At 34.6% G+C, this 15,137-nt stretch overlaps 1 protein-coding gene across 2 annotated transcripts in view; it reads right to left on the minus strand.

Annotated features, from left to right (window-relative positions):
• Nucleotides 1-15,137, minus strand: part of LOC122531425 (prolyl 4-hydroxylase subunit alpha-1) — a 153,353-nt gene that overhangs the window by 9,820 nt on the left and 128,396 nt on the right. For both annotated transcript variants that reach the window (XM_043659346.1, XM_043659347.1), the window contains one exon: nucleotides 2,574-2,896. In XM_043659346.1, coding sequence (XP_043515281.1) covers nucleotides 2,574-2,896 — 323 coding nt within the window. The remainder of the gene's footprint in view (nucleotides 1-2,573; nucleotides 2,897-15,137) is intronic.

The following is a 15,137-nucleotide window of genomic DNA, read 5'->3' on the forward strand; positions in this document are numbered from 1 at the left end:
TTCAACGAAGCGATTCTCCTCTGTATTTTTCTTCGTATCGACGAGATGCAGATATGTTTGAAAATTTAATTAAAATTGTTCTTAAATATTTTTTTTAGGAATATCGTAATTTCTAGTGACACAGTGACATCAATTCAAACAAATTACACTTATTTTACGTGAGTTTCAAAAGTAAAATATCACCAAAATAACCTTCTATAGCTACACTGATGAAAAATACAGCGAAAATAATGAAACAGAACAGAATAAAAAAATAGAAACGTCACGTTGATGCAACGTTGTGCAAACATCTTTGGAAATTTAATTAAAATTGTTTTTAGATATATTTTTGGGAATATCGTAATTTCTAGTGACACAGTGACATCAATTCAAACAAACTACACCTATTTTACGTGAGTTTTAAAAGTAAAATATCACCAAAATAACCTTCTATAGCTACACTGATGCAAAATAGAACTGAAATAATGAAACAGAATAGAATAAAAAAATAGAAATGTCACGTTGATGCAACGTTGTGCAAACATCTTTGGAAATTTAATTAAAATTGTTTTTAGATATATTTTTGGGAATATCGTAATTTCTAGTGACACAGTGACATCAATTCAAACAAACTACACCTATTTTACGTGAGTTTTAAAAGTAAAATATCATCAAAATAACCTTTTATAGCTAAAATGATGAAAAATAGAACCGAAATAATGAAACAGAATAGAATAAAAAAATAGAAACGTCACGTTGACGCAGCGTTGTGCAAACAAGTGTAATTGAAATCTTGGATATATTATTTCCGGAAATATATCGTAATTTGTAACACCAGTGACATCGATTCAGAAATAAATCAGACGTATCTCACGCGAGTTCTGAAATGTTCCTATCTGCACGCTCAGCCCACTGTACGTTCATCTCTGGATAAACGACCAGAGGTTTCCCCTCCCGCGATATCTCAGAAAAGATTCTCTTTCCTTCGAAAATACCGAATGCCTCAAGTTTGACGTTATCGGCGCCCCGAAGAAGTTTTCGCCTCGATGCTTCGTTTCTCAATCTTTTCCTTTCTTTCTTTTTTTCTTTTTTTCCCTTTCTGCTTTTCTCTTATTATCGCCCGCCGGTTCTCCGCCCGCGAAACCGTACGTTATTGTTCGAGAGATCCATTCGCGGCGCGAAACTCTCAGTGCTTTTCTCAGCATTTGCGTCCGCCAAGCGACGGGAGGAAGAAGATCGGTCGAAGTTCGCTTCGCTTTCGCGCGCGTGTTCCACGAAAGATGGGAAAAGTTTTTTGAAAAATCGGTTGCTTACAGGGGCGATTCGAAATAAACGAGGGAACCATTTAGCCGGAATCTTCGTTCTTCGCGAACGCAAAGTGGCAATAAAAGCGCCGCCGTCGTCGTTAGGTTCGGCTCGTTCCAAAACCTAAGTTCTTCGATGTGAAAAAGGAAGAAAAAAAGAAAGAAGTCGGAAGTTATTCATTAACCTCTTGCGCTGGAATGACATGCCACGCATGTCGAGAATTTCTTGTCCCAAAGTTGCAATATTTTCTCAGTTTCAAGTAAAAATATTTAAGTGAAACAAATAATGAATCTGTTACTTCTGAATAATTTCTATCCAGTGATATCATACCGAGTTTAAAAAAGAATGTGACGAATTATTGTATACGGATTTGGTCACTCATTATGGTCCGCAGTTGCCAGCGGTTAACCTCTTGCGCTGGAATGACGTGCCACGCACGTCGAGAATTTCTTGTCCCAAACTATGGCAATATTTTCACAGTTTTAAGTAAAAATATTTAAGTGAAACAAAATAGACAAAACAAATATTGAATCTGTTACTTCTCAATAATTTCTATACAGTGATATCATACCGAGTTTAAGAAGAAAGCGACGAATTATTGTATAAGAGTTTGGTCACTCGTTATGGTCCGCAATCAGTTGCCAGCGCAAGTGGTTAAAGTCTCGTCTCTCGCGAACAAAACCACGCCGGTGAAATTAGGGCCCCGTGATTATGTTTACCTTCGCTCCTCGTCTTGAGAAAAAGCCGGAAAGCCGAGTTTCACCGACGTTGTAGGTTACAAGCAGGAACGCAAAAACACAGAAATATACGCGTGACTTCATCCCTTATATCGCGAGGAAAAGTGTCACTTTTCACAATCAATTCTCTCGCAGAGATTTAAATTAAAAATCAAATCTCTTGAAGTTAAATCGGTGGAGAGAGGAAATGCAATGTCGATGCAAATTCAGGAAACGGGAAAGATGCGTGAAAACTCTCTGAAACGAGAGCAAAGCTTTTATAAATTTTCACCAAGGAATCTCCTCGTCGATCAAACGAGCAAAAAAAAAAAGAAAAAAAAGGAAAACAGAATTGTCAAATTCTCGTGTCAAAGGTAATCCGAGCGAAAAGTACTCCGTCGATGAAGCTCCAGATTATACAAAAACAAAAAAAAAAAAAAGAGAAAGAAAAAAAGCACGTCGTCGCGAGGGAAAGCCAGAAAGAGTAAATTTTCATCAAGAGGTGGGATGAAAATAAACGGACGAAGGGGTGGAAAGGGTGGGTGGGTAAGAAGAAAAAAAGGTGGTACGAACCGCTTAATCCGGTGCTATACTGAACACCGTTCAACACGCCTCTGGCGACCTGTGCAGTCTCGAGTTTGTACGTGTCCTGCAGCCTCATCAAAGCGACAGCCGCGCCGTTAAGGTCCTCGTCAGTTGGGAATTTCAGGTCGCTCCTGGAATTGGTGATATTCGCGACGAACGACTTGCCCACGTCCTGGGTGATCAGCTCCTCGACCCGTTTCCAATCGGTGGTCAACCTTTTCACCAACAGATAAGCGTTGATCGGATTCGACAGGTACTGCTGTATGTTCCTCGAGGCCTCCTCGTGCTCCCTCGCGTAATCTTCCACGTTTCTGCAACAACGAACGAATACGAAATTGATTTTTCATTGGTTGCCGGTACGCGACGTATTTTCTTTTTTTTTTTTTTTTTTCCGAAGGAAAGTCCCGAGCGGGACGCGCCGAGAAAGGACGAGGGGGAAAGTCCCGGAGCGCGAATAAATTCCCGATTGCTGGAAGTTTCCGCGAGTCTCTCTCGTAATAATATAAGGCATCGTAACGAGTTCCTTCTAATCTTGCAGAGTTTCTTCGATTTAGTTAGGGATCCCGGGGTTTGTTCCTTTGCTTCGTCTTCTTTTTTTTTTTTTTTTTTTTTTTTTCACTTAAATCAGTACCGTATGGTCGATTTTTTTTTTTTGGAAAGACAGTATTGGTAGATTCGCGTGAAGATTGACTCGATTCTGCGGACGTTACTCCGCGTGTATACAGATTCTCTGAGAGTTATATAAATAACAGAGAAACAAATGTTACCATTTTAGAAAATTGGAGTAGAAGGCTTTTCACGAGGCAAGGAATTTTGAAAAATATAGGAGAATCGTCTAGAAAAATCACCTACACATGTGCATATGAAATGAGCTAATATGTTTCAACGTTATATTCTCTTAAATTTCGAGAGATGATTTTTGCGATTTTTGTAAGGCTCTAAATAACGGGAAAAATGGATATACGATCCAAACCGAGAAGCCATACGTCGAATTAATATTCAGCGAATCGTTTTCCCACGTTTCAATTAATTGAACACGATACACGAGTTACCGAGAAGTCATGCTAAACGATCAAATTTCCACATTTCATTTAGTTTTCACATGGTCCGGCTTCGTTTCGTTCAGCGAATACACGAAACGTACAGTATAATCGCTGTTGTTCTTTTTTTTCTTTTTTTACACGGCTGAACTGAACAATAATTAACGCACGTCCAGAATTTATATAAAGTCCCAAAATTGCAATGTCTCCTCAGCTTTAAGTTATTTAAGTATAACCCAGGCAAAAGCAAATAATAAATTTATGACTTTTCAATAATTTCTCATCAGTGATATCATACCAACGAGTTCGAAAGAGAAAGAAAGCGAACGAATTATTGTGTACGGCTTGGTCGCTCGTTACGGTCCGCAAAGTGGTTAATCTCTTGCGGAATGACGTGCACGTCGAGAATTTTTTGTTCCAAATTGCAACATTTCCTCAGTTTTAAATATTAATTTGATCGTTAGTTTAAAATTTAAATGTTAATAACTGTTAACTTAAAATTTAAATGTAACCTAGGCCAAATAAATGATAAGTTTACTTCTTAATAATTTCTATCCAGTGATATCGTATCGACGAGTTCGAAAGAAAAAGAAAACGACGAGTTATTGTATACGGTTTGGTCGCTCGTTATGGTCCGCAATCAGTTGCCGGCGCAAGGAGTTAACCTCTTGCACTAGAATGACGTGCCACGAACGTCGAGAACTTTTTGTTCCAAATTGCAACATTTTCTCAGTCTGAAATATTAATTTAATTATTAGTTATTTTGAAATTTAAATGTTGATAATTATTAATTTAAAATTTAAATGTAAGGGCGAAACAAATAATAAATTTATTACTTCTCGATAATTTCTATTTAATGATACCGACAAAGTTCAAAAAGAAAGCGACTAATTATTGTGTACGGTTTGGTCGCTCGTTATGGTCCGCAATCAGTTGCCGGCGCAAGGAGTTAATCTCTTGCACTAGAATGACGTGCCACGAACGTCGAGAACTTTTTGTTCCAAATTGCAACATTTCCTCAGTCTTAAATATTAATTTAATCATTAGTTTATTAATTTGAAATTTAAATGTTGATAATTATTAATTTAAAATTTAAATGTAACCCAGGGCAAAACAAATGATGAATTTATTACTTCTCAATAATTTCTATTTAATGATACCGACAAAGTTCAAAAAGAAAGCGATTAATTATTGTGTACGGTTTGGTCACTCGTTATGGTCCGCAATCAGTTGCCAGCGCAAGGAGTTAATCTCTTGCATTAGAATGACGTGCCACGAACGTCGAGAATTTTTTGTTCCAAATTGCAACATTTCCTCAGTCTTAAATTTTAATTTAATTATTAGTTTATTAATTTGAAATTTAAATGTTAATAATTATTAATTTAAAATTTAAATGTAACCCAGGGCAAAACAAATGATGAATTTATTACTTCTCAGTAATTTCTATCCAACGATATCGACGAAGTTCAAAAAGAAAGCGACTAATTATTGTGTACGGTTCGGTCGTCTCGTTATGGTCCGCAATCAGTTGCCAGCGCAAGTGGTTAAGTCGACGGCGATGCTTAATTAATAATGCGACCCGCGACTGTGCGCGAACGCGAGGGAAACGCTGATCTTTGCCAGTTTTCCGGTTGATTGCCCTTTAATAAATTTCGGAAATTCAATTCTGCGCGACAAGGAACCCGGCGGACGCTTTTTAATTTAATCTCTCGCGGCAAAAGGGGTTTGCTTGTTACCAGAGGCGGTTTTACGGTGATTCAGCAGATGTTTCTTTCTCGCGAGTCAAGGAATGGCATGAAGCTCGTTCTCATTTTCTTTCCACTCTCTTCCCTTTCCTGGGAAAGGGCTTGAACAACGATTTGGCGGTTTAATCGCGCGCCAACGGATGGAAATGTTTCAGGGGATCCTTTAAACGATCGTTCGGTGGGGAAACGATAGCGCGTCAAGGGTTCTTTGTTGGAAGGAACTTTGTTCGAAGTTTGACGTTTTCGCGAGAGGTTTTCAGATTGAAACGATTTAGAGAATATTACGAATGGAATCTGTTGCAGCAAGTGAAAGAGGCAGCAGATCGTTAGATTGTTAGATTAGAAATCAACAGATTGTAGAAATCTTACAGACTGAAAGACATCTTTAACATCAAGGGTAACGACACAAGCAATGTCGCTTTTCTTTCAAATTTAATACACATTGCCATCTGGTGACAATAATTTAACTTGTTATAACATGACTCACGTTCTAATTAAATATATCGACATTTAGTGTGCTTATTGTTAAATTATATTATAGATTATATTATAAATTATATAATAGATTAACTTTTGAATGAAATAAAATTTTGTACAGTGTTAGAAAAGTAACGTTACTTATGGGAAATCCTTTAGTACAAACGGAAATCTGTTATTGACGGAGTACGATGATCAAAGTGATACAGATATAGTCGTGTAATTATTTTCGACAGCGTGCAAATAGAAAAAGACAGAAAATGGAGCAAGAAAAGTTAAATGAGCCAAAACAAAAAAAAAGGCGAAAAAAAGCTAGCTAAGAAGCGAAGAAACACAGATAGAGTGAAGAAACTATACGTATAATAGGAAGCAATTACGTTCAATGAAAATGATAAGCGAAGAACAGGCTAGACGTATGAAAAGAACCAACAAACGTGACGTAGAAAACTGGCAGTGAAAAAATAATAGAAGATGAAAATAAAGATGAATAGCTGACACATTCTGTTCAGAGTCGTGCGGTATGTAAAATTTCCCGCCACCGAGACAGCGCTATGGTCGAAACTTAAACAGCTGAAACAGCGGCATTCGACGTGATTGTTAGCGTCGTACAGGGGGGTGGGGAGGGGGACGACATTGTTAAGAAGACAGACTTCTAGCTTTTCCAGTAATTTAACTTCCACAACTTGAGGAAAGTTCTCGCGTTGCGGAATCCTCGAAAGCAATGATAACTTTTCCTGCTCGGCCATCCACCGAGGAAGTTTGCGGTTAAAGAATATATAGAACTTTTCCGAACTGCAATCGACTGCGAAATGTGATCAGGACGCATAGTTTTAGTCATAAAAATGCCTACGATGTTTTGTCCCGAGTTTCGTCTCGAGCCTTCTTCTTTTTTCTCTTTTCTTTTTTTTTTATCGGGCATCGTACCTACATTCGTGTTATAAAATGAGGAAATTTAAATGCATATCTTGTCACGCACGGGACCGTACAGGAAGTTTCGAGAATTCATATTTCAAATCGCGATAGAACAGTTGGACTCGAGTTCGTTTGGTAGAAATAACAAGTGTTTCGTTTCATTTCGAGAGCGTGCACTTGCGTGGCTCGATAAGTTTTAAAACTGCGACGAAAGCAGAGTGAGCGCACTTGCTCTAGAATTGAAATAAAAGGGCAAGATTTTCTGCATATTTTTTTGTTATGAAATTATTATTATTATTAGTACTTCATATAATTACAATTGACAAATTGAACAATGTTCTTTGTTCAAACTTACCAACATGTCTTCAAACAAATTACGAATGTGTTCTTCGTTTACTTTAATAGCAAATATTTTTTTGCTACACGACGTCATTAAACAAAGAAAAAAAGCCATATTTTCGCGACGAGCATACGACGAGCATACGTGAGCATCGAGATGATAAACGATATAAAATAAAATGTTAGACACGAATCAAAGTTCTGGAAATTAGTGAAAATCCTGGATAGAACCTGAAACCTTGAAACGCCGAGGAGATCAGACACGGTGGTAGCTTCAAACTCCAGAAATCCAAGGCCTAGCCTCAAACTTCAGATCCCCCGATCAAAGATTCAAAACCCGAATCCACGATTCCTTATACCTTGCACACTTCCCTTCTACCAAGGAATTTAAAATTCGCTCCCGCTTCGTGCCACCTGCTTCAACGAGAGACCTCCTTTACATTCACCGATCCCAGCATTTATTCAAACGAAACTGGCTCGAGCGGAGCAACATCTCTCGCGGAAACATTCGACGGTGTCCCCTTCGCCTCGACCGCGAAAGCTCAAGGAGCAAGCGCAACCACCGAGCCGCAATTTTAGCATCTGAAACCAACCAGCAATCCGGAACACCTCGATCGTCGATTGCACGCGGCAACACAAACAAACGACAGAAACAATTCCTGTTGCTCGCGGATCGCTGTTCTCCCAGCAAAGCGCGACGCGACCCTTCTCGTCCATCCTCACATCGCCTGGTTTCCGGGAGTTTAAAGAGAGAGATACAAAGGACTCGGCAAGATGACGAGGGAATTATTCAACGGCGTATTCTGTATTTTGTCGGGCAGCGCGCAATAGCCCGTGACTGCCTACCGTAGATAACGACTGAGCTTCACCCTTCCATCCCGTGGACAGGGGTAGGTAATTCGCGAAGATCGTCCCGCAGCGCGGAGAACCCCAGCGGGGGTAACTGGGGCTGTCCCCAACCCGACGTAATAACACGAACGCGTCGTTGAGGGAGTGAAACGTGGCTGAAGCGTGCAGAATCCACGGATCTCGATTAATCCTCGCCGCGATTGTTTCCTTTACCCCCCCGATCCTCTTCCCTTTTTGCTTCTGCTCGTCGAGCAGAGTCGCTCGTTCGAACGAGCTTTAGTTGGAAATAATTATTTAACATTATAATGGGAAACATAATGTTTATTATATAGTATATTTTAATTAGAAAAAAATTAATTCTTCTATCAGAGAAATTTAATGTTACATAATAAGCTTTTAAGGTTTTCAGGTACCTTATAGCGATATAATTTATAAGTTTTTTTATATTATTAATTGTTAATTTTATTAATATTATATTATTAATTATTAAATTAATATTATACTATTAACTATTAAATTAATATTAATTTTTTAAATTAAATATATATATTATATGTTATTTATTATTTAATAAATGAAATAAAATTTAATTTTTTTTAATATATTTATGTTCGATTATATTGATAATAATTGATAATTTTATAATAAAATGAATTATTTAAGAATTTTCGATAATTTTATTAATTAGACTTTTGAATATTATCAAAAGTTCAACAGAGACAATTAGAATTTTATGTTATTCAATTTCATCTTCATCATCAATTATATTTATATTTTTTATTATCAATAATAATTTAATTATATTTTCATATATAAACTCAAAATTTTTAATACAATAATTTTATTAATTCTAAATAGAATTTTTATATTGCATGTTCCACATCATTTAATAATATTTTAATAATTTTTATATATTTATCAAATGTAAAACAATTTTTATTATTTTCTATTTTCTATTTTATTGTTCATTTATTAATAAAATTAAATTTTAGAAAGTTATATATTATTTTTAATTAAAAATTTTTTAATTATATTTCTAAATTATGAATATTAATTTTCGTAAAATATCTCCTTAATTATTACGTTTAGAACCAATGTGGTTTAGTACCGTTTTATTTGGAATTTAATATTCTCTCGATTTTTATGACGGAGAAAAATATATGATCCAATTTAAAAAAAATAAAGATGAACTTGGAAATATCGTATACACACAAAAGATTTATACGCCTTATTTTGCCACTCTTAAAACTATACAACTTTTATATTAAACAACTTTTCATCAGATACGCACAATTTAAAAGTTATTTCAGATCTGCAAGTTGTATCATTGAACCTGTGTATATTCCCAGTTTCACCACGACTAATGACCCAATAACAACACATATAGACGTAGATTTTTGTGCATTTTGGGCAAAAGCGCGCGCGACGATTCAAAAAATACATAAAACACGCAGAATATTTACTGCAATGTTTAATAGATGGGGTAGCAAATTTCTTAGTTCTTCTGTATCTTTAATTACGTTTACGAAAATTTGAAAAAATTGCACGAAAACGATACATATTGTAAAATATTGAAAATTCTGAAAGTACATTGAAACGCGGGAGTGCGGTTTCCGATCTTGCGTTCGTGCGTTCGATAATCCGTAGCAATGTCAAGAATCCTCCGGGTAACTCGGTAACCGGCGAACGTCGAGGGTTGCACCGGCGTTCCAACTCGATCAATCGAGAGAGTAGGTGTAACGATGACGGAGGCGCGCGAATCGTGTACGAATTACGTCGAATTAAAGTCGCGATAAAGCAGCGCTGTTTCGGCCGAGTTTCCATTTCGATCGCATTTGCATTCGAGCGTTCCTCCCCTCGTTATCTCGGCCGAGCCGATCACGCAAATGGCTTTTCCCCGTCGTTCCCTCGGCGTCGTTCTCAATCTCGGCCGGTTGAACGACCGGATAAAACCAGGAGCCGAAAGAAAACGCGTGCACCACCATCGCCGGCAGGGATCTCCGATCCGGGGAATACATTTTGTCCGCCTTTCTTTCTCTCTCGGAATGAAATTGTCCTAACCTTGTCATCCATCCTAACTTTATTTATCGTTCTTCTTTTCTCCGTCTTAACATTGAACCGATAGCAACGCCTGATACCAAATTACCAAGTGAAATTCTGTTCTAAAATTCAAAATTTTTACCTGGTAAGATTCGGTTTCAAATTTTATCTGAAATTCAAAATTCTACCCGGTGAAATTCTATTTTAAATTTTATATAAAATTTTACCTGGTAAAATTCTATTTTAAATTCTATCTGAAATTCAAAATTTTACCTGGTAAAATTCTATTTTAAATTTTATCGGAAATTCAAAATTTTACCTGGTGAAATTCTATTTTAAATTTTATCTGAAATTCAAAATTTTACCTGGTAAAATTCTATTTTAAATTTTATCTGAAATTCAAAATTTTACCTGGTGAAATTCCATTTTATATTTTATATAAAATTCAAAATTTTACCTGGTAAAATTCTATTTTAAATTTTATCTAAAATTTAAAATTTTACCTGGTAAAATTCTATTTTAAATTCTATCTAAAATTTAAAATTCTACCTGGTAAAATTCTACTTTAAATTCTATCTAAAATTTAAAATTTTACCTGGTAAAATTCTATTTTAAATTCTATCTAAAATTTAAAATTTTACCTGGTAAAATTCTGTTTTAAATTCTATCTGAAATTCAAAATTTTACCTGGTAAAATTCTATTTTAAATTTTATCTGAAATTCAAAATTTTACCTGGTGAAATTCCATTTTATATTTTATATAAAATTCAAAATTTTACCTGGTAAAATTCTATTTTAAATTTTATCTAAAATTTAAAATTTTACCTGGTAAAATTCTATTTTAAATTCTATCTAAAATTTAAAATTCTACCTGGTAAAATTCTACTTTAAATTCTATCTAAAATTTAAAATTTTACCTGGTAAAATTCTATTTTAAATTCTATCTAAAATTTAAAATTTTACCTGGTAAAATTCTATTTTAAATTCTATCTAAAATTTAAAATTTTACATGGTAAAATTTTTTTTTAAATTTTATATAAAATTCAAAATTTTACCTGGTAAAATTCTATTTTAAATTTTATCTGAAATTCAAAATTTTACCTGGTGAAATTCTATTTTAAATTTTATCTGAAATTCAAAATTTTACCTGGTGAAATTCTATTTTAAATTTTATCTGAAATTCGAAATTTTACCTGGTGAAATTCTTTTTTAAATTTTATATAAAATTCAAAATTTTATTTGGTAAAATTCTATTTTAAATTTTATCTGAAATTCAAAATTTTACCTGGTAAAATTCTATTTTAAATTTTATCTACAATTTAAAATTTTACCTGGTAAAATTCTATTTTAAATTCTACCTAAAATTTAAAATTTTACCTGGTAAAATTCTCCAGTCGTTTGTTCAATTACTTTTCGTTAAAAAAATTTATGTGAAAATGTATGATTCTTTTAATCCTTGTTAAAAATTATTTTGTACATTGTTTTCCTATGTTAAATTGACAATTACATATATTTCTCTTGTAAAAAGATTTTGATATTCGTTGTTTTTTTCATTTACATTTTCTCAAAAAGGTTCGAAGTGGAATTTACGAGATTTTCGAATTTTCAGTTAATTTATATAACTTCGTACAACGATCTCATTTTAAAGTGTATAATCTTGACGTTTCTGAATTCTTGTTTCTTTCTTTTCTTAGAGATGACTTTACATCATGCAGTCGGGTAGGAAAATAAAGAACACGAACAGATTCACCATGGTCTTGAATTTTCGATTAATTTACATATAAATGTAAATTTCGCTTAAATTCTTAATGCAAAATTTAAATACAGAATATTTCTGGGAACTCTTCCTTTCCTACTAGACGTAGCAAAATAGACTCGTTCTATTCCAATTTTTAGAATCCAAATTTTTATTTTATTTCTAGATTTTTGAATCTGAATTTATTTTTATTTAGCCTGTTTCTCTCTCAAGGGGAATTTTCGTTTCACAGAATAATTATACTCGGCCGGGCTTTCGTAGTAACAATCCCGCCATTAAAATTCCCGGCGAAATTTTCAATCGCTCGAAGACGCGTTAAAACCAATGAATAATTCCATCAGCCGGCGCGTACGATGCAAATGGAGCGTGTCAAACATTAAAATACCGCTCGTTAGAATTCTCTTCTTCGAGGGAAGAAGGGGTTTCGCAGGGAACTTGCGATTAGTTCCTAAGAAAATATTTCGTGGGAACGGAAGCTCCTTTCGTTGCCTGACGAACCTGTTTTATACGCGTTAACCAAGTTAAGATGGAAAATTAAATCCGGGAAGGCAGACCCGTCGTTCTTAAAACGACAGACGTGTTATAATGCGAAAATTAGAGCTTCAAATTTCAACAGATATGCAGATTTTCCCAAATGATTGCAGCGTTAATGTGTTTCTATCGAGCGCAAGTTATTCGTTATTTTTAAAAATAACAGACTTGTTGCAATTCAATGGAATTCTTAAAAGAATTAAAACTTAGAATTTCAACAGGTATATTCTGCCGAACTAAATTTCTATTAAATAACTAAAGTAACAGACGTGTTACGATTCGACGGAAATTTTGAAAATTAAAACTTAGAATTTGAGCAGGTATATTCTGCCAAATTTTTATTGCGAAATAAATTTGTATTGAGGAGAAGCTTCACAATTCTTAGAACAACAGTCGTTTTACAAATCGACAGAAATCTTGAGAAATTAAAACTTTATTAAAGAACTAACATGAATAATTACGTTATTGCTTTCTATTAAATAACTAAAATAACAGACGTGTTGCGATTCGACGGAAGATTTACAAATTAAAAATTAAACTAAATATAAAAATTACAACTCAGAAGACTCTGAACAGATATATTTCGTCAAACTGTAGAACAGAATAAATTGCAATCGCTTTATAATTCCGTCGATACGATCGTGAGGCCTAAACGGACCGAACATAGTATAAAGTTATAAGGCTGGAAGCAAAAAGGTTAAAGTACGAAAAATAAAAGTACGAAACGCAAGAAAAATCGACGCTGACTCGTGTTGGTAATTTTAGGAAAGCAATTACATTAGCAAAAGGAAACGCAGGGAAACAAAAGTGGTGAGGAACGTGGTCGCTAAGGGATAAACTTGACACCGGTTACGATTCTAATTAAGACGGTACTTCCGGCCGTATCCTTCCAAAGAAATCGCGGCAGAGGTGACGTGAAAGCGTGAGAAACTACGACGGAAAGAGCCGTCGACCGACACGACAAGTCCCTACGAGGTGTCGTGGAACGTCTCCACGGAGTTGTCCCGTGGTTCGTTCGCCTTGATGGAAGCAATTAAAATAATGGCGAGTCTTTCGACTACCCCGGCGCGCCGCAACCCGAACTCGTGCTTTCGCCGATGTAATCGAACCGGAATCTTTTGTTTCGCTCGAGTTCCTCCGGCGTCACGCCGTGTGTTTCTTCTCTTTTTGTCGAAAACATTGATTTTCATCGATTTTCTTTTAATAGAAGGAAATGCTTCACGGAAAGTCAATGTTTGTATTTGTCTGACCAAGTGATTTCATGGCGAAGAAATTAAAGCGAAAGATGATTCATGTGTTATACATAATAAATTGTATGTATACAACTTTCAAATTACAAATGTGAAATTATAAATGTGAATTATAAAAAAATATGTTATATAAATTGTATGTTATACATAATAAATTGTATCGTATATAACTTTTAAATTATGCGTCTGATGAAAGATCGTTTGACGACGAAAGTTATATGGTTTCTAAGGAAGGCAAAGATTTTTTGTGCGTTTTCGAGGGGTTTCGAAAAATTCCAAGCTCGTTTCTACTTTCTTTTTAATTAGACGCTATACTTTTTTCATCATAGTTATAAATCGGAAGAACATGAAATTCTGAGTAAAAGAAGTATTGAGTTCACGTTGGTTTTTAAATCTGATGGTTAAGGAAATATTTTCCGATAGTTCGTCTTGGAATACGAAAAAATATTATTTAAAAATATTATAATATATTATATATATATATATATATATATATATATATATATATAATATAATATTTTATTTTAAATATTTAGAAATAAATATTTCATTATAAATATATTCTTTCGATATAAATGTATGGAATGACATCAACTTCGATCGTCCTAGTTATCATTTTAAAAATATACTTATTTCAAAATGACGAAAAATCGAAAAGAAAACGCTAGTCAAAAAAACATCTTTGATCGTTATAGTTAAAAATATCGCTTATTTCACACTGACGAAGGAAATTAAAAAGAAAACGCCAGTCAAAAAAGTAGCCCCCTGGATTAATGCAATCGTCGTGGATTATTAACGTAATCGAGTTGAAAAATGACCCACAAATAACGACGCGACGGCATTAATTTTCCCCGTGGTCGCAGTTCCAGACACGTCGCGTGTACAATCGCATTTTTCATGGACATTTTTGGAGGAGTAGCTCCCGAAACGAAAACTCGACGCCCTTAAAGTTGATAAATGAACGTGATTTTGCGCATAGTTGCGCCAAAGTACTAGACTATGTGAGTCGCCGTGTGTTCAGAGAGCGTCTTTTTTCGAACGAGCGAAAGATCGAAACAAGGAGAAACCACGTTCTCACCCAGCCCACGAATTTAGGCGACTTTTTTCTTCAACTGTCCCGCAATTATGTTTGAAATATGGTCGTTCGACGTCCCAAATGGCCCACTGTGTCATTCTGATCGCGTGTTTAAGCCGCGTTCGTGCTTCTCGATTACAGGCTGGGAACGTATTATAATTCAGAAGTTCGTACTGCACCGTTCTCTCGACGTATTAGTTAGATCATAAGGCACACGAGATGTCGACGCGATACAGATTCCTTGCCAAGATCCTCAACTTCAAGATAAACACTATCGATAAAGTGTAACTTCATAGCTCTTTGTAATTTATTAGTGAAAATAATTACAACTTTTTTTACGCTGAAGAAACAATGATAGATAAATATAATTTATACAAGTAATACTCTTCAATTTAATATTCTATAAACATAAATATAATTTATATAATTTATATTTGTAATTTGCATAAGTAATATCCTTCAATTTAATATTCTACAAATATAAATATAATTTGTATAATTTATATTTATAATTTATAAGCAATTATAAGTAATACTC

Source organism: Frieseomelitta varia, unplaced genomic scaffold (assembly GCF_011392965.1).
Source record: "Frieseomelitta varia isolate USP_RPSP 00005682 unplaced genomic scaffold, Fvar_1.2 scaffold_4, whole genome shotgun sequence".
NCBI lineage: Eukaryota > Metazoa > Arthropoda > Insecta > Hymenoptera > Apidae > Frieseomelitta > Frieseomelitta varia.